Source organism: Panthera leo, chromosome D1 (genome assembly GCF_018350215.1).
Source record: "Panthera leo isolate Ple1 chromosome D1, P.leo_Ple1_pat1.1, whole genome shotgun sequence".
In the NCBI taxonomy this organism is placed as follows: Eukaryota; Metazoa; Chordata; class Mammalia; order Carnivora; family Felidae; genus Panthera; species Panthera leo.
In genome coordinates, this window is record NC_056688.1 from 45,337,876 (window position 1) to 45,361,697 (window position 23,822).

General features: G+C 36.9%; 1 protein-coding gene across 11 annotated transcripts in view; it reads right to left on the reverse strand.

Annotated features, from left to right (window-relative positions):
• Positions 1 to 23,822, reverse strand: part of TMEM135 (transmembrane protein 135) — a 364,077-nt gene that overhangs the window by 95,187 nt on the left and 245,068 nt on the right. For 10 of the 11 annotated variants that reach the window (XR_006194180.1, XM_042907390.1, XM_042907389.1 and 7 more), the window contains 3 exons: positions 23,404 to 23,480; positions 17,180 to 17,278; positions 16,322 to 16,389 (listed from right to left, as the gene is read on the reverse strand). Coding sequence is in view for 10 of the 11 variants with exons in the window: in XM_042907390.1 (XP_042763324.1) it covers positions 16,322 to 16,389; positions 17,180 to 17,278; positions 23,404 to 23,480 (244 nt within the window). In the remaining variant the exon portion in view is untranslated. Of the gene's footprint in view, positions 1 to 11,259; positions 13,888 to 16,321; positions 16,390 to 17,179; positions 17,279 to 23,403; positions 23,481 to 23,822 lie in introns of those variants that run through there. The other variant, XM_042907392.1, reaches the window with a different exon arrangement.

The window sequence follows — 23,822 nt, forward strand, 5'->3', positions numbered from 1 at the left end:
CCTCTCAACTGCACTTGGCAGGGACTTCGCCTCAGCATTAGTCAGCTGGGGACAGGATGAAAACCACTGAAGTCCTGCAACTCCTGAAAGAAAGCCTTCTTGCTAGCAGCTGGGGAGTGAAAGAGACCTATATTCTTGGCTGCAGCAGTATGGAGTGGAGTCTCCACAAAGCTGAGCTGGGAGGGAAGTGGGGAGGATATTGGTTCAAATACAACAGACTTTTTTTTTTTTTTTTTTACTGAAAGTAAGATTCACCTTTCTTACTCAAAGTAAAATTCATCTTCCTTATTAAATTTTCATAGATATTCTTGAAGAAATAGTTCTTCATTTGCGTTTGTTCTTTGGGCCATTTCTAGAGGCTTTAAATGAGTGAATTTTAGCAATGATTTTCACCAGTTTCACTGGAGAGTGAGTCAGCAGAGCTGTTCATGCTGTTATGCCAGAAGTCATCTCCCTACTGAGTTTTACAGAATTCTTCATATATTTGGATAAAGCCCTTTAATAACTGTGATTTGTAAACATTTTCTCCTAGTATGTCAACTGTCTTTACATCTCCTTCAAAGTGTCCTTTGAAGAGCCAGTTTTCTATTTTGTTTGTTTTTGTGTTTGCTTTTGCATATGGCTACCCAAATGGTTCGGCACATGTGCTGAAAAGATTATCCTTTCCCCATTGAATTACCATGACATCTTTGTTAAAAATCAGTTAACCAAAAATATCTAGGTTGATTTCTGGACTTTGCATTATGTTTGACTGATCTATTTGCCCATCTTTGTATCAGTACATAGAATATTTTGCTTTTGGTAGCTTTATAATGTCTTAAAATCAGATAGTGTAGGTCCCCTTTGTTCTTTTTTGAAGTAGTTTTGGCCATTTTATATATTTTGCCCTTCTATATACATTTTAGAATCAGCTTACAAAAATTATCAATTCTAATAGTTTTTTATAGGTTTCTTAAGATTTTCTACATAAATGAGCATGTTGTCTGCCACTGAAGACAGTTTTTACTTACTGTTTTCTAATTTGGCTTATTTTTCAAGTCTTACTGCAATTGCTAGAACTTCCAGCACAATGACATACGTGTCATGTTGATATTAGAGGGAAAGTATTAATTAATTCATAATTAGGCATGATGTTAACCATAGGGTTTTTTTTTCTCGTGGGTGCCCTTTATTAGAAAATTCCTTTCTATTCCTAGTTTGAAGAGATTTTCCCCTATTCCCAGTTTGCTGAGAGTTATGAGGAGGAGATGGTGAAATTTGTCAAATGCTTTTTCAGTTCTCTTGAGATGATCATTTTTTTTTTTTCTTTTTTAGCAGACTAGTATGATAAATGACACTGATTTCCCATGTTTGCATTCTTGGGGTAAATTTCACTTGGTCATAATGTGTTCTCTTCTTTATTCACTTACCTAAAATTTCGTTAAAATTTTTTGTCTACATGTTCAGAAGGATGTTGGGCTTTGGTTGTCTTGTCATTTCCTCGCCTGTTTTTGTTATTAGGAAAATGTTGGCCTCATAGAATCAGATGTGAAGTGTTCTCTCTTTAACTTTCTGAAAAAGTGTGTATAGAATTGGTATTATGTCTTCCTTAGATGTTTCGTGGAACTCACCAAGGAACTGAGCTGATCCTAGAGTTTTGCTCGTGGGAAGGCTTTTAACTAAAAATTCTATTTAAAAGACTGCCAGCACTATTCAAATTATCCAGTTCTTCTTGCAGAAGCTTTGTTAGTTTGTATCTTTCAAGGAATTTGTCCAGTGAATCTAAATTGTCAAATTTATTAGCACAAAGTTGTTTATAATACTCACAATTTCTGAAAAATCTGTAGTGATGTCATCCCTCTCATTCCTAATAGTCCTGTGCTGACCTTTTATTTTTTCCAACCCGGCTAAAGGCTTACCATTGCTATTAATTTTTCTCAAAGAAACAGCTTTTAATTTTTCTCTTATTTTTCCATTTTTATTTTGATTTCTGATCTTACTACTTCATTTTTTTTTTTTATTCAATTTGCTCTTTTTCTGGTTCCTTAAGGTAGAAGTTGAGATCACTGATTTGGGGCGCCTGGGTGGCTCAGTCGGTTAAGCGCCCGACTTTGGCTCAGGTCATGATCTCACGGTCCATGAGTTTGAGCCCCGTGTCGGGCTCTGTGCTGACAGCTCAGAGCCTGGAGCCTGCTTCAGATTCTGTGTCTCCCTCTCTCTCTGACCCTCCCCCGTTCATGCTCTGTCTCTCTCTGTCTCAAAAATAAACATTAAAAAATTAAAAAAAAAAAAAAGAGAATCTTCTATATAATACAGGCAACTAGTGTTATAAATTTTCCTCTAAGTATTGCCTTATCTATCTAATAAATGTCAATATATTGTGTTCTCATCTTCATTCAGGTCAAACATTTCTAAACTACTTTTATTTCTTCATCATAAGCATTTTGTTTACTTTCCAAATATTTGGAGATTTTCCAAATATCTGCTATTTATTTTTTAGTTTTTCTTTTGCCAGAGAATATACTTTGTATGATTTGAACCCTTTATTTACTGTAGCTTGTTTTATGGTCCAGAATATGGTCTCTGTAGGAAATATTCTCAACACACATGAAAAAAAAAATATATATATATAGTGTTGTTGGGTGATCTATAAAGATCAGTTATGATGGCTGACCGTGTTTTTTCAATTTTCTAAATAGATGTGGATGTTGTCTATATGTCTTACCAATTAATTGAAGGTGTTGAAATATCCAACTATATTTATGGGTTGGTTCTTTCTCCAGGAAGATCTATCAGACTTTTCTTCATCTAGAAGTTATGTTATTATGCACATACTTAGGAGTGTAATTTCCTCTTATTGAACTGACACCTTTATCATAAATAACCATCATAATCCTTAATCTTGGTAATATTCTCAAGCTCTGAAATCTACTTTGCTAGTGCTATAGTATATCTGCTTTCTTTAGGTTATTTTATATATATATATATATATATATATATATATATATATATATATATATAAAACATACCTTTAACTTACCAGTTTTCCTTCAATATTATACAACTTCGTGTATAGAATTCTATACTATGGTAATCCTTCCATCTTCCCCTCCTTAAACTTTTGTGTAATTATTATATTTTACTTTGACATTTTGTGATATTTGCTTTCAGCATTATCTTTTAAAGAGATTTAAAAATAAAAAAGCTTTCCTTTTTATATGTTTATCATATTTTCACTGGTATTATTTCATATCTGATTTTTTAAAACATTTCTTGAACAGTGAGAAATGTAATACTGTACACCTGAAACTAATATAACACTGTATGTTAATTGTATTGAAGAAAAAATAAATACAACATTTCTTGTAATGTAGGCGTGCTGGTGATATATTCACTTTTTGGATGTTTGAAACATTATTTTGCCTCTGTTGTCTGAAAGATATTTTCACTGCATATAGAAGTTTAGGTTGACAGGTTTGTCTGTTCTTTTTACTAATGATATTTGCTCCACTGTCTTCTGTCTTCCATTATTTACAATGAGAAATTTCCTGTCATTTTTATCTGAAATCCTCTGCATGTGCCATATCTTTTTCCCCTCCTTTACATGCTATAGAAGATTTCCTTTTTATCACTGGTTTAAAGCAATTTGATTAAGACGAGCTGTGACGGGATTCTCTTCCTGCTTCTTGTCCTTGGAATTCAGTAAGCTTCCTGGATCTGTGGGTTTCTAATTTTCATCTAATTTTAAAAGGTGGCCATCATGTCCTCAAATGACTTGAGTGAAGATGAAAACACAAAACATTTTTCTGTACCTCTCTCCTCCTCACACCTATCTTGTGTCCCTTGAAGACACTCCATTATATGTACCTCAGGCTGCCTGACAGGTCACTGAAGTTCTTTGGTCCACTTTTTTTTTTTTTTTTTCACTAATGAATGTTTCACTCTAAAGTTTTGGATAGTTTCTGCTGCTAGGTCTTCAATTTCCATAATCTTTTCTTTTGCATCTAATCTACTATTAATCACACTCAGGTTTTTGTTTTCCTCAGACATTTTATTTTTCATCTCTTACAAGTTATTTTCTGGTCCTTTTCGTTTATTTAAGTTTGTTTATTTATTTTGACAAAGAAAGGGAGGGAGAGAATCCCAAGCAGGCTCTGCACTGTCAGCACAGAACCCTATGGGGGGGCTAGAACTCATGAACCAAGAGATTATGCCCTGAGCCAAAATCAAGAGTGGAACGTTTAACTGACTGAGCCACCCAGGCACCCCTCTGGTCCTTTTTATATCTTGCATGTCTCTACTTAACATGCTCAGCCTTCTCTCTTCTTCCTAACTACCACCTTCTTAAGGATATGACATACAGTTACAATACTCTTTTGTACTCATAGTAATTCTACTATTTGTGTCATTCTGGGTCTGGTGTTTTGTTGTGTGTGTGTGTGTGTGTGTGTGTGTGTGTGTGTGTGTGTGTTTCCCCCTTTTCTTATGGGTTGTATTTTCTGGCACTTTGCAGGCTAGCAATTTTATTGGATGCCAAACATTTGGAATTTTACCTTGTTCTATGCTCAGTACATGTTTGTATTCCTATGTTCTTGTACTTTGGTCTAGGAGAGAGTTACTTAGAAACTGCTTGACACTTTTGGGCCTTTAGTCTACGGCTAATTTTGCTCTCCTACTGAAGCGACACTTTTGACTCTCCTATCTGGTGCCCTTTGAATTGCAAAATTTTCCACTCTGGCTAGCAGGAAGGCAAACTATTCATTGCCTTGTGCAGACTTCAATGACTGGCCTCTCTGCTCCTTTCAGAGGAGGCTGGTTCTTTCTCCAGCCTCAGGAGCTTCCTTCCAAGCATACAGAAGTACTCAGCTTCAGTCCCAAGGGGGACCCCTTTTAAAACCTCTGCTTCCTCTCAGCTTGCTCCTCTCTTGTACCCTGCCTTATCAACGTCACCCATTTTGGCCTCTCTGGACTCCCAGGTCTGTTTCTTCACCTCAGGAAGACCTCTGGGCACCATGTGGTGCTCTCTCCCTGAGTTGTAACCTGGAATCTCTCTCTGGATACTAGCTGAGGTGATCACAGGAGTCAACTCATTGATTTTCCTTCCTTCAGGGATCACCACCCTGCAGCGCTTGATGTCCAGTGTCTGAAAACTGTTGTTTTATATACATATTATCAGGATTTTTTTGGTATGTTTTGTTTTGTTTTTTCAAGTGAGAAGGTAATTCCAGTTCTTATTCTTCTATCTGAGCTGCAAGTAAATGTCAAAATTATTTTTGGAGGCATGATTTTTATTACAATTTTATATGATGATTTTTAAAAGAGGGGAGTAAAGATGCCACTTCTTGGCAGGGACTGTTATATTCTGAGAGAAAAGAAAAAGGAAAAAAAACTTAAAACTTTCAACTCTTGGAGATCTGAGCTCCAATTCAGGGAATGCCACCATGGGCAAATCATCAGCCTCTCTGATTCCCAGTTCTCTCATTGGTAAAACAGAACCAATAATATCTACCTCCTAGGCTGTAAGGTTTGAATGTGATATAAACGGCCTACCCTGTATCACAGGCACCTCATGCATTTCATTCCCCTTCCTTTCCCCCTAAAAGCATCCAAAGAAGCTATTTGTTAAGGGCCCTGCCTATATTGTTAAGAATGATCCCAAGCCTTTCTCTCTCAAATATTTAAGATCCTCTCTGTTATGGGGAAAAAATAACCCTAATACGTGATTGAAAAGCCAGACATGAAGTGTAATTCTAGGAAAACTGCCTGTGAATTTTTACACTGTGAAAATGAATGGGAAGGAAGAGACTTGTGTCCTGCCCTGTCTACTTCTGGTTTAGATTTGGCAGTTTTTAAAGTGGGGAACAATCCAGAATTCCAGCTCTGTCAGGAAAAAGCAAACAAATGAAACAGATGACAAATCATTTCTCTAAGACCTGAAGCCAAACTGGCTCTAATAGCTGCTGGAATGGTAGTAGGAGCCAATTTCCTGGAGTATTTACAAAATCATTTATAAGGATAATGTTTTCCAGACTTTTACAGGGATGGCTCAGGGTAGGTTTTCAGTCTGCAGACTCCACAAAGTTAGCATGTATTCGGTTGCTGAGACCACCACTTCCCACCCTAACACTCCACCCCACCCCTCAATACAAAGGCCTGGTTTAGGCACAGCCATGGGGGGATAAGCTGTGATCTTTGCCCTTCACATATACACACAATCTTTTAAAGGAGCAACAGGTGAGCACACAGCTAATGAGACTCAAATGGAATGGGCTTTGTGGGAAGAATTAGCAAAATGCTTCAGGAAGACAGAGATAAACGATCAGCAAAACCTTCCAAGAGGTGACTGAATATTTCAAGACACATGCAGAAGTGGAGGAGGGGAGGAAAGCAGAGCACATTCTAAATCAAGGGAGGAGAGTATACAATGGGAAATGAATCTGAGGTCTGATCTATATAGGATTGGAATGTGTCGATTAGAAATGTTTTTAGCTGGACATAACAGAATCCTTGACTAAGAGAGCCTTAAGTGATGGAGGTTTGTTTTCTCAATTCTCAGAGTTATGTGGTTACTGGCGTTGGTTCAGTGGCAGAAGAATGTCATCTGGGAGGCAGGTTCCTTCCATTTTTCTGCTCTGACATCTTTAACATAATGGTTTTTCATGTTTGTACTCTTCACCTCGTTATCTGCAAGGTTGTTGCCACAGATCCATATCTCATTAACTAGTTTTCTGAACAAGAGAAAAAGGAGAGCTAAAAAAGCTTTCCTTTAATCAGGGAGGGAAAAATTTCCCAAGAGCTTCCCAGATTTCCCATTACATCTTACTGGCCCAAACTGGATCACATGAGCAGCTTCAGCAAAAAGGATGGAAAAATATCTGGACAAGAAGAAAGGAGTGACATATGAAACACCTAGAAAAAGCATGATCCATCACCTCAGCTGGGCATACTGCTGTCTTAAAATCAGTGCTCCATCAGCAAGGAAGAAGGATTAAACAGCCATTAGGTGAGCAATTAACAACAGCTTGCAATCCATTTTTGAAATTTAATTCGAGTTATATGAGGAGTTCTAGTGGGGGAATAAAAATGCCCGTATGATTTATTTATACCTCTAGTTCTGTAGATTTATTCATCCTGCCTCTTTAGGTCTTTATTTTTTATGTTTATTCATTAAAAAAAATTTTAATGTCTATCTATTTTTGAGAGAGACAGAGTGAGTAGGTGGGAGAGGGGCAGAGAGGGAGACAGAATCCAAAGTAGGCTCCAGGCTCCAGGCTCTGAGCTATCAGCACAAAGTCTGATGTAGGGCTTGAACTTACGAACTGTGAGATCATGACATGAGCTGCAGTTTGGATGCTCAACTGACTGAGCCACTCAGGCACCCCTATGTTTATTCACTTTTGACAGAGACAGAGACAGCGTGTGAATAGGAGAGGGACAGAAAGAGAGGGAGACAAAGAATCTGAAGCAGGCTCCAGGCTCTGAGCTGTCAGCACAGAGCCTGACGCGGGGCTTGAACCCATGAACTGTGAAATCATGACCTGAGGGGAAGTCCCACGCTTAACCAAATGAGCTACCCAGGTGCCCCCTGCCTACTTAAGGTCTTAAGGAAACCCAAATTCCTGAGAATGATATGTTTTAAAATCTGCAGACTCAGATTTAGATGCAACTGAATTTCTTCCTGTAGTTTTGCAGATTTTACCTAACATACAAATTACAGTTCAAAAGGAGGAATTTTAAAACTTTATTCATATAAAACCTCTCTTAATACATTGAACACATTTTCAAAGTACTGTGGAAACAACTGCTGTCAGTCTTAAGCATTACAAGGCCATTCAATCAAGTCATGCCACCAACATTGAATACTTTGAGGAAGCAAAGCACCTTGTTAGTCAATAGTTTGACCGCTGGCCTCCAGTCAGGTTCATACACATGTATATATGTATATACATATATACATATACATATACATATACATATATACATACACATACACATATACATATATATATATGTATATACCTACACACACACTCACACACACACATATATATAAAATGCTTGCAGACATGGCCCCTACACTAATAATTCTGAGAAAAATCCCCATTCCTTCTCTTTCATAGACTGTGTCTCTTCACTGTGCCAAGTCTGGTAGTATACACCTGTCTCATGTGTCACTGGAATATGACTCTAGATATTCCCATTTTGAATGAATCCCTCTCTGACTCACTTCTGAGGGGAGAGGAGAGGAAGAAAAGCTATCTCTTTTTCTAACACATTCCACAATATTCCTGCAGGCTCTTCTTTGACCGATGCTTATGTCTCTTCAGTTCTCTCAGAAACAAAAAGGAAAATAAGAACTTTCTTTTTCCTTCTAGAGAACTCAAACTGAAGAAATAAATGTCAAAGATGTGGTAGGACAGCACAGTGCTTGGAAGGTAAGAAATAGGGAAGAGGGGAGACTGAAACGTATGTGTGCAGTTTCCTCTCACCCACTCCTTTTGGCACCCCACCCCATAATGACCAATGACAGGAATACTTCATGCTTTAAACTTTTATGGGCCTTTGGCACCAATCCATCCCAATAACCACAGCATCCTCTTGTGTGACCAAAACAATCTGAAAAGAAAATTCACTTAAGGAGTTGACTGATGACTGAGTCAAGTTTAACAGACACTGGGGAAGCAGGCACCAGAAACTGCCTGGTCCAAATTAAGGGACAGAGGAAAGTAATACTCCTGGATGATTTCAGCCATTATAGGCCCACAGGTCCACTTGTGGAAGGCTGGACCTCCCCAGCCACACAGAGCTGCTGACACTTGTATGTTGTGTGCCAAGACCAGGAAACATCCTATTACCCACAGCTTAGGGTTTTCTTACAAGATTAGAATGTTATGCTTTAGGGTGGGGGCAGGGGAGGTGGGCACTAAACTGAACAAAAAACTGAACAGGCAAAGTACAGGGGCTTGTGAACTGGAGAAAAAGTACAAATTGAACCTGACATCCTGATGCCTCTGCTGTGGACCAGACGAAGTGTGTATGTGGTGTGTGTGTGTGTGTGTGTGTGTGTGTGCGCGCTATTACAAGGATTTGCAGGTTTGCAAAGACAAAGGATAAAACCCAATACATGATTTCACTTAGGACACATCTGGAGGAACCAGAGGTGGAAAGAAAATGGAGAAAGCAATAGGAAATAGGAAATAAATTCTTGCTTCTTCCATGTAGCCACAGCAAGTCAGGTGATGTCACAGGGTTGTTGAGAAGACATGGACTGTCTTGAATTTAAAGGCCCCACATTCAAAGAAGCACCTCTTTCCACACATGTACAATTATCCTCCATATGTTCTGCCCAAGAAATGCAGAGCTATATCAAAAGTCACTGTCCCTGAAAATGGTTATTCCATTTTTATGATCCCATTACAGCCTCCCCACCTTACCAGCTGCCACCAAAGGGAGCAACAGAGTGTTCACATTCAAGGAGATAGTTAGTGGAATGTAACACCAGTTGGCAGAAAAAAGGCAAGAGGCTTAGGGATGAGCGGGGTGGGGGTGGGGGGGCGGGCAACACAAGGTCAGCCAGAAAGATTCCAAGGCTGGGAAGGAGGAGAGAGGAGAGAGCTGGGGCAGAGGTGAAGAAGGAGGAGAGAGGAGAGAGCTGGGGCAGAGGTGAAGAAGGAGAGAGAGGCCACATCACAGACTAAGAGAGCATTACCAGATATTAACTCTTTCTCCCAGTTAAGTCACTCATTTTTCCCTCATGTAAAGTAGCACACATCTTATTCCCCACAGCTGGAAACTTAAGGCTATGCACTGCCCTGCTGCACTCCCAGGGCTGGTACATCATGGCCAAGTTCCTGCCCCTTCTCCACTTCCAGAAATCACACACCAGTGTCAGTCTCATGCCTTTGTCGTTACCCTTTCACAACCATAGTGCAATAGCAAAGTCACCTGAGGCTACAGATGAAACAGAAGCACAGCCTCAGTCCTGGGGTCCCCATATCACAGGCTGGAGGGAAGAATCATAGCCCCAGGATCTATGTCCACACCCCTAATCTCAGTCCCAGACACCCCCTTCCTCACCAATTTGACAAGAAAGAAGTGCAGAGCTAGCTAAGGCACCGACAGGGAAGGAGCTGTGAAAGGGAGGGTGCAGGCTTGAGGCAACTATAAGAACAGTCTCCTGGGCATCCACAAATAACTAATCTTATTTATTATTCATCACGGTTTCAACCCAGCCCTAAAGGAAACACTCATTTCTTACTCTTTTTCCTGTATGTTTTTCTTGGTCGTTAATTTTCAGTTATCCAAGTTCACCCCATGAAACTGAATACCAGACTGATAAGCAGCAACAAGTGAAGGTGTTAGGGGAGATGACGTTTTTCAGATATCTTAACAATTCAGAAACGAATACTTTTGTAAAAAAAAAAAAAAACCATCCATGTAAGAATGATCTTGTTGCTCTGTCAGACTACCTTTTTTAAAGTTTATTTATTTATTTGAGACAGAGACAGTACGAACATGGAACGGGCAGAGATAGAGACAGAGACACACACACACACAGAGGGTCAGGCTCTGCACTGGCAGCCCCTGATGCGGGGCTTGAACTCACAAAACCGTGAGATCATGACCTGAACTGAAACCAAGAGTTGGACACTTAACTGACTGAGTCACCTTCTGTCAATCTACTTTCTGTCTTTACAGTACAGATAAGTCACAGAAAGAATTCAAGGACTATAAGGGCGTGGCGGCATCTCTGATTCAAGGCAGTAAGAACACCAGGCCACTGGTCCCAGTGGGCCTGCCCCTCTGGCACTGCTGAGAGGCTTCTTGATCACCACAGTGAGGGGGATGTGACATAAGACAATGGACGAAGCTCTTTGTGGGAAAAGGAAATCGATTTTCATTAACTATACACTGGCAGGGGACTCAGAAACTTGGGACTGTGATACCATACAAGCAGAATACAATTTTGTCAGTATTAACAACTAAATCAAATGTCAGCCTGAGCACAGTCCACAAGGAGACGAATGCTCAAGCTCAACAAAGAAAATACTAGGACAGCTGACCAATTTGGGTTTCATCACACAAGACATGTTCAATATAGAAAAAAGCAAATTATAAAATCGGAGAGCAAAGAATAAAAAGATAAAATTCTAAATAAAGTAACAACTAACTAAACTTCAGATGAGTACCAACAATAAACTACATATCAGCCAAGTGACAACCATGTGCACAGACCAAGAAAAAAGTTACCAAAGTGACCACAGAATTTATGAAACGGCATAACTGAACCAAAGGTTTTATTCCAGAAATGAGTAATATAATGGTCTAAAACTATCTGACGAAACATTGGCAAGGCTTGAACAAATCGGAGACAATTTGTTATCCTGCAACCTCAGTCTTTACTGGGTTGGTACAAACCCTAGGATTTTATGACACAGGAAATAGCAGTGAAACAACCACACTACTACAAATACTCCGATGCACTGTTTTGCAGTCTACACATTAATGTTCGCTGTAACCAGTTCTGGTGGAAACTTAACATAGGCACAATTTCCTTAGTGTATAAATGGACTAAAAAAACCATCTATTTGACTTTATTTATGGTGTCACATGGTTTATTGATACCTGATTGGTTAGAGGTAGAGAGATATCATTTTGATTGTCTTCAGGAGCACAGACACAGTGTCTGTTTTCTCAAACAGCTACACTGTGCAGTCTGCCTCAATGAAATCAAATTGGATTTCTCTTTTCACCCCTGAAAATTCATTAATTATTCACTAAAGCTATACATTCATTATCATGTTCTGCTTCATGACGGTTATTTCATTTTACATTTTATATTAAAAAATGACTGTAGCTTGAAAAAAAAAGGAAATCATAGAAATGCACCTTTTGACAGTAAGATTTTACTAAACAATCTCATCCAATTTCAGTAGGATTTGCCTTTCAACATTATACCTTTTTTAATGTTCATGAAAACAGCAACGTATGAATTAAAATGTTTTTCTTTTAAACTGACAGGAAAAATATTATAAACATAATTTCTAAATAAAGAAAATGAGGTACAGGAAGCAGTGCTTTCTTCACTGCTATAATACTTCATTTTTAAAATTAAACACAGTACCAATCATCATTTTGATTCTAGGAATAAAAACTGAAAACTTAATTTATTAAGCAATTTTGAAGTCTGAAACCAAAATGATTCCTTAACAGTATTGCCTAATAGACAAGTCAATTCTAAAAAATTAATCACAATGCAAAATTTTGACCTCATTAAAGTGGCTCTGTTACCACGGTATCAGAGTCTGTCTTTTTGTTGGGTTTCAATTTGCCGTAACTACTAAGGACAGGATTACACGTGAACAGAAATATACAGGGCTTGGTGAAATTGAATACGGCGGATTAAGCATTTTAAAAGTCTGGGTTATAATTCTTGTTGCAACACAAGTTCTACTGCATAATTAATTTACAACAGCCCAAAACTTTTCAGCAACAAAATGATATTAAAAAAATATACCATTATCCCTATATGTTGCATTAACTATAGACATCATAACCACTTAAGCCTTTTATTAAGTTAGAAAAGTATGACTTTTCCCTGAAAAACTCTGAAGAGTAATCATATTTCAATCACAGCTGTCCCGAACTAACTCATAATCAACACTTACTACATTTTGTCACTTCTTTGTTCTAACAGGAATAAAAACAATAAGTTTTTGAAAAGAGGCTAGAGAACCTGAATCCCATAGTGATGAAATGGACTTTTAACAACTACTGGATTTTTATATTGTTTGTAGCTGTAAAATATCCACTGTAAAGGTGGGATGGTGGAGAGGGAACAAATTGACAAATTTGCCCAAACTACTTTTGATCCCTTCTAAGTCAGCGATGGCAGACAAACCAAGCTATGAAGAATTCAGTCCTTATAAATGCAAACAAACACCGTACACCTTCACGAGGTTTAAAAGCAACTTCATTTGCTTTTAAATATTCAAGTGTAATGCTCCTGTAAAAGATTAAAACATACATTTCAGCTTTATCAGATATGTCAAATTCCATTTGCTCCTAACCTGCCATTAGTACATAGGCTCACTGGGCTGCCAGACAGCCCGACTGACCATGAAGAGAGATGAAGGTATCAGTGGAAGGGGAGCATGGATACCACGGCATTTATCCGAACAGCACAAGACCCGTCTTCGCATCCCTGAAGTGAGAATGGCCACTTTCTTCAATTAAATTTCTTCACACTAAAGCAGCATTGTCTGGGAAGAGTTACTTCAGTTCCATAATATTTCACTACTATAGTTACCAATTCAAAAGTTAAAAAAAAATACAGACCAAATCCATGTACCCGTGATCCTTTGTATCCTAAAACATAGAAATATTCTTAGTTTTAACCAAGAATTATACTGGAATGAACTAAAAACATATTTTAAAGTAATTTTAAGTATACTCTTATTTGTTACTACATTTCTACGTAGATTATTTAAGATTGCTTGTAGACATAATTTAATCAATAATATATCATAATGTCAACCACTACAAGTGACCCAGAATCAGATTCTGGCTACAGAGGGCGCTTAATTATTAAGCAACACCTTCCTAAAAAGCTTCTGTACTTCTGACTGGTAAGAAAAACTAACAAGAAAAGAGTATCTCTCATTGAAATAACACTGAAGTTCAAGCTCAAGACTCCTTCTTTGTGTTTCAACATAGTTAACTCTTCAGGATAAAATAATGAAACATTAAGTCACATTAATAAATTACAGTCATCTTCAAGAAAACTCGATGGGCAACTCTGGTGTTACAGTTGTATATCTTGGATCCAACCTAGGGATAAAATCCTGAAAGTGTTTAGATGCACCAGTACCAAAAACATCAAGGACTTTTCGGTTCATGACAGCAAATCTGCAAAACAGAGGACACAGTGAACAAGTATTTAATGAAGTTTATAAAAGAAGATGATTCACTTGACCTATCTTTCATGGAATGGGAAAACAGAAAAGATTGACGTGATGAAGAATTCAATGGCAGATTCAAAGTGGCAGAGTCACTTTGGTACTCTACCTCAAGATCCACTGTCTCATATTTTGTTTAAAGAGATCAGAACCCCTAGACCTGAAACCCCAGAAACCACCATTGTTATTTCAAACCCCTCTCAAGTTCTTTCCACCAGATTGTGTCAAACAGAAAAACAGATACATTACAATTTTTCTGATGAATGAAATCACAGGATATAAACAATAAAAGAGCTTAATATTTGCCAATGAGGCAAAGGTACTGAATGTAATTTCTTTCATAATTGACATTTTGATGTCTCACAATCCACAGAATATACATCCGAATGTGTATTTAACGATTAAAGGGAAAACAGCATATAGGATTTTAAATTTCTAATAGACATGATGAAATAAAAGCATACCCTCATTTTATCCATCACTTAATTTAAAAGGTAAAAAATAATTTTTTTTACTTTTACTTTGATTTTTTATTTTTTAAAATTTACATCCAAATTAGGTAGCGTATAGTGAAACGATTTCAGGAGTAGATTCCTTAATGCCCCTTACCCATTTAGCCCATCCTCCCTCCCACAACCCCTCCAGCAACCCTCAGTTTGTTCTCCATATTTATGAGCCTCTTCTGTTTTGTCCCCCTCCCTGTTTCTATATTCTTTTTTGCTTCCCTTCCCTTGTGTTCATCTGTTTTGTCTCTTAAGCAGATGCAGAGAAAGAGGATCTCTTTTGCATTGTTGGTGGGAATGCAAGCTGGTGCAGCCCCTCTGGAAAACAGTATGGAGGTTCCTCAAAAAACTAAAAATAGAACCACCGTACGACACAGCAATTGCACTACTAGGCATTTATCCACGGGATACACGTGTGCTGTTTCAAAGGGACACATGCACCCCCATGTTTATAGCAGCACTATCAACAATAGGCAAAGTATGGAAAGAGCCCAAATGTCCATCAATGGATGAATGGATAAAGAAGATGTCATACACACACACACACACACACACACACACACACACAATGGAGTATTACTCGCCACTCAAAAAGAATAAAATCTTGTCATTTGCAACTACATGAATGGAACTGGAGGGTATTATGCTAAGTGAAAATAATTTTTAAGGACACATATTTAGCTAATGTGCAGGATGAACCCATATCTCTATGCCCGATCCCAAGCATTTCTTCTGGGGAGAAGACAACAGGGTTAATTTTGAGCCACTGGCCACCATCACTATTCCAGGAATGATAAACGTAACTTTCGGTGCCTTTCCAAAGTTAAGTTCCCTCCCAAAATAATCAACTGCTTAAACTCCTTAATGGGCAAAAATCTAAATGACAAAGAAATAAATGATTAATAATAATAATATAAAGGATGCAGTCTCATGGCTAAGAGGAAGAATGCTAAAGCCAGACTGCCTGGCTCACAGCCCACAGCTCTTTTATTTGCTAGCTGTGTGACTCTGGTGAGCTAGCTGACCTCTCTGTGCACCTCAGTTGACTCAAATGTAAAACCAGGATACTAATAGTACTCATCTCCTAGAGCTATTTTAAGGATTAAACACATATGCATGTGTACACATGTTGTATGTGTATGTCTGGGACACAGTACAATACTATACAACTGCTGGCTATTAAAACTACGAATGATAATAATAACAGCTACAATTTATTAAGTGCTATTACACAACCATACAAAGAATGTATTACTGTTTCATAGTAGAGAGTGAGAAACTGAGGCTCATGAGGTAAAAAAACTTTCCACCAATAACACAGCTAAAGTTATCAGAGCCAGAGTCAACAGAGTCCATGGTCTCTCTAGTAGGTCAAGCTGCCTCCCAAAGAACTAGATCAAGATCAGAAAATGCTAACTAAAACAATAAAGAACATGATAATAAAGGCAAAGGAAAAGTATGCTTACAGAATCAAGCAAAATAATATGATTATTTTTCCCCCATTGGAAATCATTCGATTATTTAGGAATGATTTCTAATGAATCTGCTGAGTATTTCTAATCAAAAAGAAGAGATCAAAGATTATAAAAGTGAGACTTAAGTGTGTTATGTAGCAACTAATTTGCAATTTTCAAATCAATACAGTATTTTCCCACAACATTTAAAATATCTAAAATAATACAGGGAAAAGAAAAGTCAAAATAATGTTACCAAAAGAATACCCCATGTTATACATATTAAGTTGGACATATTTGATTTATATGTAGATGTTTACTTTATCACTGAAAGAATATTCCCTCAAAAAGATGAAAAGATTCAAAATCTTTTTAGGGGGAAAATGCTTTTTTTTCTATGGTCAGGTACAACATCTCAGTCACTTACTTGCCCTTGGTGAGTCTTAAAAGAAACTTCCAGTAAGATGGTCGCAAAGTCTGAACTTCCATCACAGCCTAAGATTAGAGTATTCAATTTGAGACTTCTTCAGTAAAGAGCAAATATAATTAGTCATATTAGGCAACAGAGCACTTTTTTATTTTTATTGCTCACTGTATTTTAAAAACAACAGTGATGATAATAACGAAAATATGTACTTATGTTTAACTTGACAACTATCAAGAATATTGCTTATGAAATAATAGTTAAGTCATTATTATCAGGAAAGCATTTACTGAATATTCATTAGATAGCTGGTACTTCCTTAGTTATAATAAGTGTATAAACTTGGCAGCATTACTCTGAAAAAGTGAAAATAAAAGTTGTGCCCCCAAATTTTGCAACAGTCCTAAAACCACTAGCATCAATAATGATGATTACATAATTTAAAGAAATTGAACAATGCTTCTAATAGACTAGATCCTACCTCTATCCACGCTGCCTGAGTAATATGGGGGAAATGCAATTATTCTTATTTATGCTCATGGTATCTGTCTTCTAGTAGAAGTATAACTAAAATAGGCATTCTAGCCAAGGTACTAGTGTAATAATTTGCCTATAAATTGCACTCAATTTAAACCTAAAAATTACTGTGTTCAGAAAATTTTAAAAATGATCTAGCCCATTAAGTTAGCATGTTTACTGATTTGAAACTTGCAAGCTATCTTGGTAAAAAAATAAAAATAAAAACTAAAATCTAATCCATAGAAATTTTTCCCAGGTCTTTATTGCTCACCCCCACCCCCACCCCCCATTGATTTAATGTAAAGAAATAATTCATTTCTCATATCAAAAAGCTATACTTACTGCCTGGAAGCAAATTGCTGTAGAGATGGAATAGATGATAGTATCTGCATGGGGAAAATAGGGAACCTTTCCTGCTTCAATGCCTTTGAAATACATTGTCTGTAGAACAAACATAATGTAAGATTTAGAAAAAAAACCCACAACTTTAAATAGCATTAACAATAGAGTGGAGCAACAGACTCACTTGCTATCTACAACTATTTTGTCTACCTTCCAAACCTAATAATCCTTTCTGAGCTCAAATTACAGGTTGCATCTTCCATGACATTAGTTAAGTGTCAGCCTTTACCTTCCCTCATTCCCTCACCCCAAACCGAGATACCAGTAATAATGCTTTTCTGTGAAATAGAGTAACATTGTATTTCTACTTCTTTTATATCATTTATACCTCAATGTTTGTTTGTTTGTTTGTTTGTTTGTTTGAAGTTTACCTTATTCTAAGAAGTTTATCTTATTCTGAGATAGAGTGCACACAAGTAGGGGAGGGGAAAGACAGATAATCCCAAGCAGGGTCTGTGCCGTCAGCACAGAGCCCGACATGGGGCTCGATCTCACAAACTGTGATATCAGGACCTGAGCCAAAATCAAGAGTTGGACGCCCCACTGACTGAGCCACCCAGGCACCCTTCAATGCTTTTTGTATAATCCTCAGGTCTCCCTTCCCTGCTAGATCTAGTCATTCACTCATTTATTCATTCATTCATTCATTGGTTCAACATTTAATGCTGTTAACTAATGCTGTTAACACTATGCTAGGAGCTAGAAATTTAAAAATGAATACAATAACATCTAAGTTAGTGCATAAGAGAAATAGCTAATGCACTTAGATATTTAACTATATATATGTTTAGTATGTGTGTATGCATTTTTGCCCTCCCCCCACCAAGGAGAGAACAAACTGCTCTGCCTAGGACAAAGGAACAAGGAGAATTTCAGAAATGACTACATTTGAATAGTGCTTCTCAAACCACCTGCAGTGAAGCAACACTTCAAAAAAATTTTTTTCCAATTGCCATAGCTTGATACTTTTATAATACAATAAAAATAAATTACTAAAAACTAAATTTTAAAAACACAAAGTGAACCAAAATTTCACTTTTGTATTAAAAAAATAAATTACTCTGTCAAGTTGCTACAGAAGTTTCCAAATGCTTACTCTCTATTTCTATGCTTACTATGAACTAGTAATAAACAGGTCATAGACTGGCACTAGTCTACTGACCACACTTCCAACAGTGCTGCCTCCTAAGAGGCCTAGGATTAACAATGAGATAAGAGAGAAAAAGCAGAAAAAGCAGGGGTAATGAACTGGGTGAAAGTACACAATACATATGGGGAAGGCCCAGCTAATTTATATGGATAGAAGATGTAATTATTCACGGCAATAGTTTCTCTGAAACATGGGAAAGCTCAAGTAGAACTAGTAAGAAAAGAGGAAAGAACCAAGAGAGAATGATGTTACAATCAGGTGGAGAAAAGTTCAAGAAGACATGGGTGGTTCATGAACTAAAGAACATGAAATAATTTTTCCCCAATCTGGAAGATATATATGTACAAAAAGCTACACTCTACTTAGGAAGGAAGATATACATGCACCACTATTTTGAATATACTATACAGTGTATTACAAGGTACAGGTATACTGTAGTGTATTCATGTTGACAAAAATGAAATTCAGATGTGGTAGAATAGCATCACAGAAACATTATATAACACAGGTATCTCCTGAAATATGTAACAATTGTGTTCCTAATTTCTTATAATAAACCTTACCTATTGAACCAGATTCTAAGTTAATGAAGGGTGGGAACCATATCCCATAGTTCTATATGCTTACCAGCACTTCATACAGTAGTGGGAACATAATAGATATTCAATATATACATCTTGGAAATAATTATTTCCAAGATAAAAGTTATCTAGTCAGCTGATTTTTATTTAATATTCATTATATAGTAATGCAGAATTTTAATATAAAATTAACTTCAATCATAGGAAAATGACTGCCTATTACACCACAGTCATTAATTCCACAAAGGACCTATTAGTAAGCTTACATTTGTAATTTCCTAAATTAAAAATAAATTCTTATCAGTACATTTTATATCTAGTTTCTTCTGCCAAGATCAAACATGGTCTGTTGATATAAGAAAAGAGCTATGCCAAGGTGCCTATGTGGCTCAGTTGGTTAAGCACCTGACTCTTGATATTGGCTTAGGGCATGATCTGACAGTCCTGACATCAAGCCCAGCATGGAGCCTGCTCAAGATTCTCTCTTTCCCGCTCCCTCTGCCCCTTCCTTGTTCATGTGCACTCTCTCTCAAAAATAAAAACAAAACTAAAATAAAAATAAAATAAAATAAAAATTTTAAAAATTTAAAAATAAGTTAAAAAAGAGCTATGTCATTGCTTGGCTTAAAAAACTCTAGCCATGTAGGGAAGCAGCTATAAAATACAGGTTTTACAAACCAGATCTCAATATTGGATTCTCCCTGTGTATTTTTGCTAGCTAAGGGATATTTTCTTTTTCTGACACTCCTTTTCCTCTCCATTAGCAAATCTTGTCACCCTTACCTCCTAAACATATACGAAGTCTGTGTATTTCTCTCCATCCCTACTGCTACTATACTGGCACAAGCCATCATCTGTCTGAGACTAATTGTTCTCCCAGCTTCCAGTCTTGCCTCTATTCCATTCTTTATATAATAGCCAGAATGTTTTCTTCTTCTTAAAATGTGAATTAAATCATGCTACTTCCACACTTAAAACTCTCCAATGACTTCCAATTGCACTGAGAAAAATATCAAACTCACATATTCTCTCTCTCTCTCTCTCTCTCTCTCTCTCCCCTACACACACACATAGACACAGACACACCTGAATAAAGCAAGTATGTAATCCTCTTAATATCATTAGGGCCACAGATTTTCAGTGAGATAAAATTTTTCTTCTTTTTTTAAATTTTTATTTATTTGTATTTTTTTAGTTTTATTTTTTTAATTTACATCCAAATTATTTAGCATATAGTGCAACAATGATTTCAGGAGTAGATTCCTTAATGCCCCTTACCCATTTAGCCCATCCCCCCTCCCACAACCTCCCCAGTAACCCTCTGTTTGTTCTCCATATTTAAGAGTCTCTTATGTTTTATCTCCCTCCCTGTTTTTATATTCTTTTTGTTTCCCTTCCCTTATGTTCATCTGTTTTGTATCTTAAAGTCCTCATATGAGTGAAGTCATACGATATTTGTCTTTCTCTAATTCCACTTAGCATAATACCCCCTAGTTCCATGCACACAGTTGCAAATGGCAAGATTTCATTCTTTTTGATTGCCGAGTAATACTCCATTGTATATATATGCCACACCTTCTTTATCCATTCATCCATTGATGGACATTTGGGCTCTTTCCATACTTTGGCTATTGTTGATAGTGCTGCTATAAACATGGGGGTGCATGTGTCCCTTCTAAACAGCATACCTGTAACCCTTGGATAAATACCTAGTAGTGCAACTGCTGGGTCATAGGGTAGTTCTATTTTTAGTTTTTTGAAGAACCTCCATACTGTTTTCCAGAGTGGCTGCACCAGCTTGCATTCCCACCAACAATGCAACTTTCTCCACATCCTCGCCAACATCTGTTGTTGCCTGAGTTGTTAATGTTAGCCATTCTGACAGGTGTGAGGTGGTATCTCATGGTGGTCTTGATTTGTATTTCCCTAATGATGAGTGATGTTGAGCATTTTTTCATGTGTCGGCTGGCCATCTGGATGTCTTCTTTGGAGAAGTGTCTATTCATGTCTTGTGCCCATTTCTTCACTGGATTATTTATTTTTTGGGTGTTGAGTCTGATAAGTTCTTTATAGATTTTGGATACTAACCCTTTATCTGATATGTCATTTGCAAATATCTTCTCCCATTCCATCAGCTGGCTTTTAGTTTTGCTGATTGTTTCCTTTGCTGTGCAGAAGCTTTTTATTTTGATGAGTTCCCAATAGTTCATTTTTGCTTTGGTTTCCCTCGCCTCCAGAGATGTGTTGAGTAAGAAGTTGCTGCGGCTAAGATCAAAGAGGTTTTTGCCTGCTTTCTCCTTGAGGATTTTGATGGTTTCGCTTCCTGCCTTGCATTTAGGTCTTTCATCCATTTTGAGTTTATTTTTGTGCATGGTGTAAGAAAGTGGTCCAGTTTTCCCTGCATGTTGCTGTCCAGTCTTCCCAGCACCACTTGCTGAAGAGACTGTCTTTATTCCATTGAATATTCTTTCCTGCTTTGTCAAAGATTAGTTGGCCATACGTTTGTGGGTCCATTTCTGGGTTCTCTATTCTGTTCCATTGACCTAAGTGTCTGTTTTTGTGACAAGAGATAAATTTTTTCTAAAATGAAGTCAAATAAATCTATAATCTTAACTTTGAATTGGAAATATCAATATGCTCATTATTTTCTCTTTCTCTAAAAAGAAAGGGGAAAAAAGTATTCTCTAGCTCTTTTTACTGGGAAGGCCAAAAAATAATAACTACCCTAGAAGCAAGAAGTACCCAAGTACCCAAATTGAAGTCTCTAAATACCATTTCCCACCAAAAGAATAGGGGTCATTGGAGAAAAGACTGATTTTGTTTCTAGGGGAGGAAATGTCCAAAATGAGCCTGGACCATTTCATTTTATCACAAAGCAAGAAAGTTATCAGAGATATTGGCATTATATAAAAAAGAAACGGAAGTCAACTTGAAGAGGCTCTCATGGTCAAAGATAGTGTAATTCCTGGGTTGAAACAAGACCAAATATTCTAAAATTTACATCTTCATAATGACATTTGAAAATAAAGACTCATAAATAAGTCAGTTTTGCAGAATGCTAGAGGCCAATTCTTTCTGAACACTGGTAAGTAAAGGGAAGTAGTCAAGCATTTTATTATGACTTTGTGAACAAATCAAACTATTTCAGAGTAACCAAACAGTCGAAAAGGGAAAAGTTTTTTTTTAAAAGAACTCATGGGGCACCTGGATGGCTCAGTTGGTTAAGCATCCAACTTCAGCTTAGGTCATGATGTCATGGTTTGTGAGTTCGAGCCCTGCATCAGGTTCTGTGCTGACAGCTCAGAGCCTGGAGCCTGCTTCAGATTCTGTGTCTCCCTCTCTGCCCCTCCCCTGCTCATGCTCTGACTCTCTCTCTCTCTCAAAAATAAACATTAAAAAAAGATTTTAAAAAATCTGCACAAGTAAATAATTAGAAGAAACAATAATGTTATAATATCATTTTGCAACTCTCAATGAAATAATAAACCCTGGTAATGATTAATAATGGGTGCTACAACAATTAAGTGAAAGCCTAATGGGGAGCTTTATGTTAGTTGTATTAATAGAGCCCACTGATCAATCTTAGCATCACAAAAAGAGACACAACTAATGTGCTTCCTAATGTGATGCAATAGGAATTCATACACATAGTAAACGTGAAGTATTTCTGTCCCCTCCACCCCCTAAAAATTGAAACTGAATTGCTTAAACCTCTATATCTAACAAACAGTTCATAGGAAACACTTGGGTTAAAGAAACATATTAGTATCACCAGTAAGGATATAATTAGCAAAATCCAAAATGTGGGAAATTTCCCAGAACTAATAACATAGATCTTCAACAAATAAATGGCAAGGAAAAAAAGAAAGGGAGTTAGGGGGAGGAGGCAGCTATTAAAAACTAAAAGAGACTTTGGATCCCAATTAAAACAAAGAGATTGCAGAAGATATCTGTGAGATATGAGAATATAAGCTCTAATTGGATATATGATAATATTAAATACTAGGTTTTTTAAATGTGTGACAATAGTATTTTGATTGTACTTTGGTAGTAGTGTTGATTTGTTTTTAAGGAGTCTTTATCCTTTTAGCCATAGTCTTTAAGGAGTCTTTACCTTGAGTTATTTATGGAAGAAGTGATATGTTGTCTGGGATTTGCTTTAAATTAATTCAGTACTTGTGGGGTTGGGACAGTACAGGTGGAATAAACTGGTCACATGTTAACTGTTGAAACTGTATGATAGGTACACAAGAGTTAGTTACTTTATTCTTTCTACACTTGTGTATATTTGAAAATAACACACATAAAGAAAGAAGAAGAAACAGGAGAACTGACTTTGTCAGTACTTTTATAGGATTGACTAGCCCTTGTAACTGGGATATGGAAGGCTCTACATCCTTTAGAGCTGTGCACGCATCAAGATGTTTGCTTACCTCTACCAACTTGGAAGCTAAATACATGGAAATTGTTGTACTTTTATAAAACATCATTGATACTCCTGCCAAAAAGCCTGAAACAACAAATAAAGCAAAACTGATCAAATCTCAAAGTATTTCTTTGTTATTAAGTCATTCAGAAATGTTCACTCACTTAAGTAAGACACAATCGATTTGTAGCACTGCCCTTTGTTATACAAAAATAAGGACAGTAATATATGTGATGACATTAAAATGAGGTGAATTTGTGGATATCACACATTTTTAAATTATGAAATTGACTTTCAGAGTTAGGAACACACAGTTTTGACATATATATTACAAAGACACTTTATATTCTAAATATAACTTTAAAAACAGTAGTCTTAACAAATATAATGATTTTCAAAAATAATTTTTAAAGGCTATTGATACCA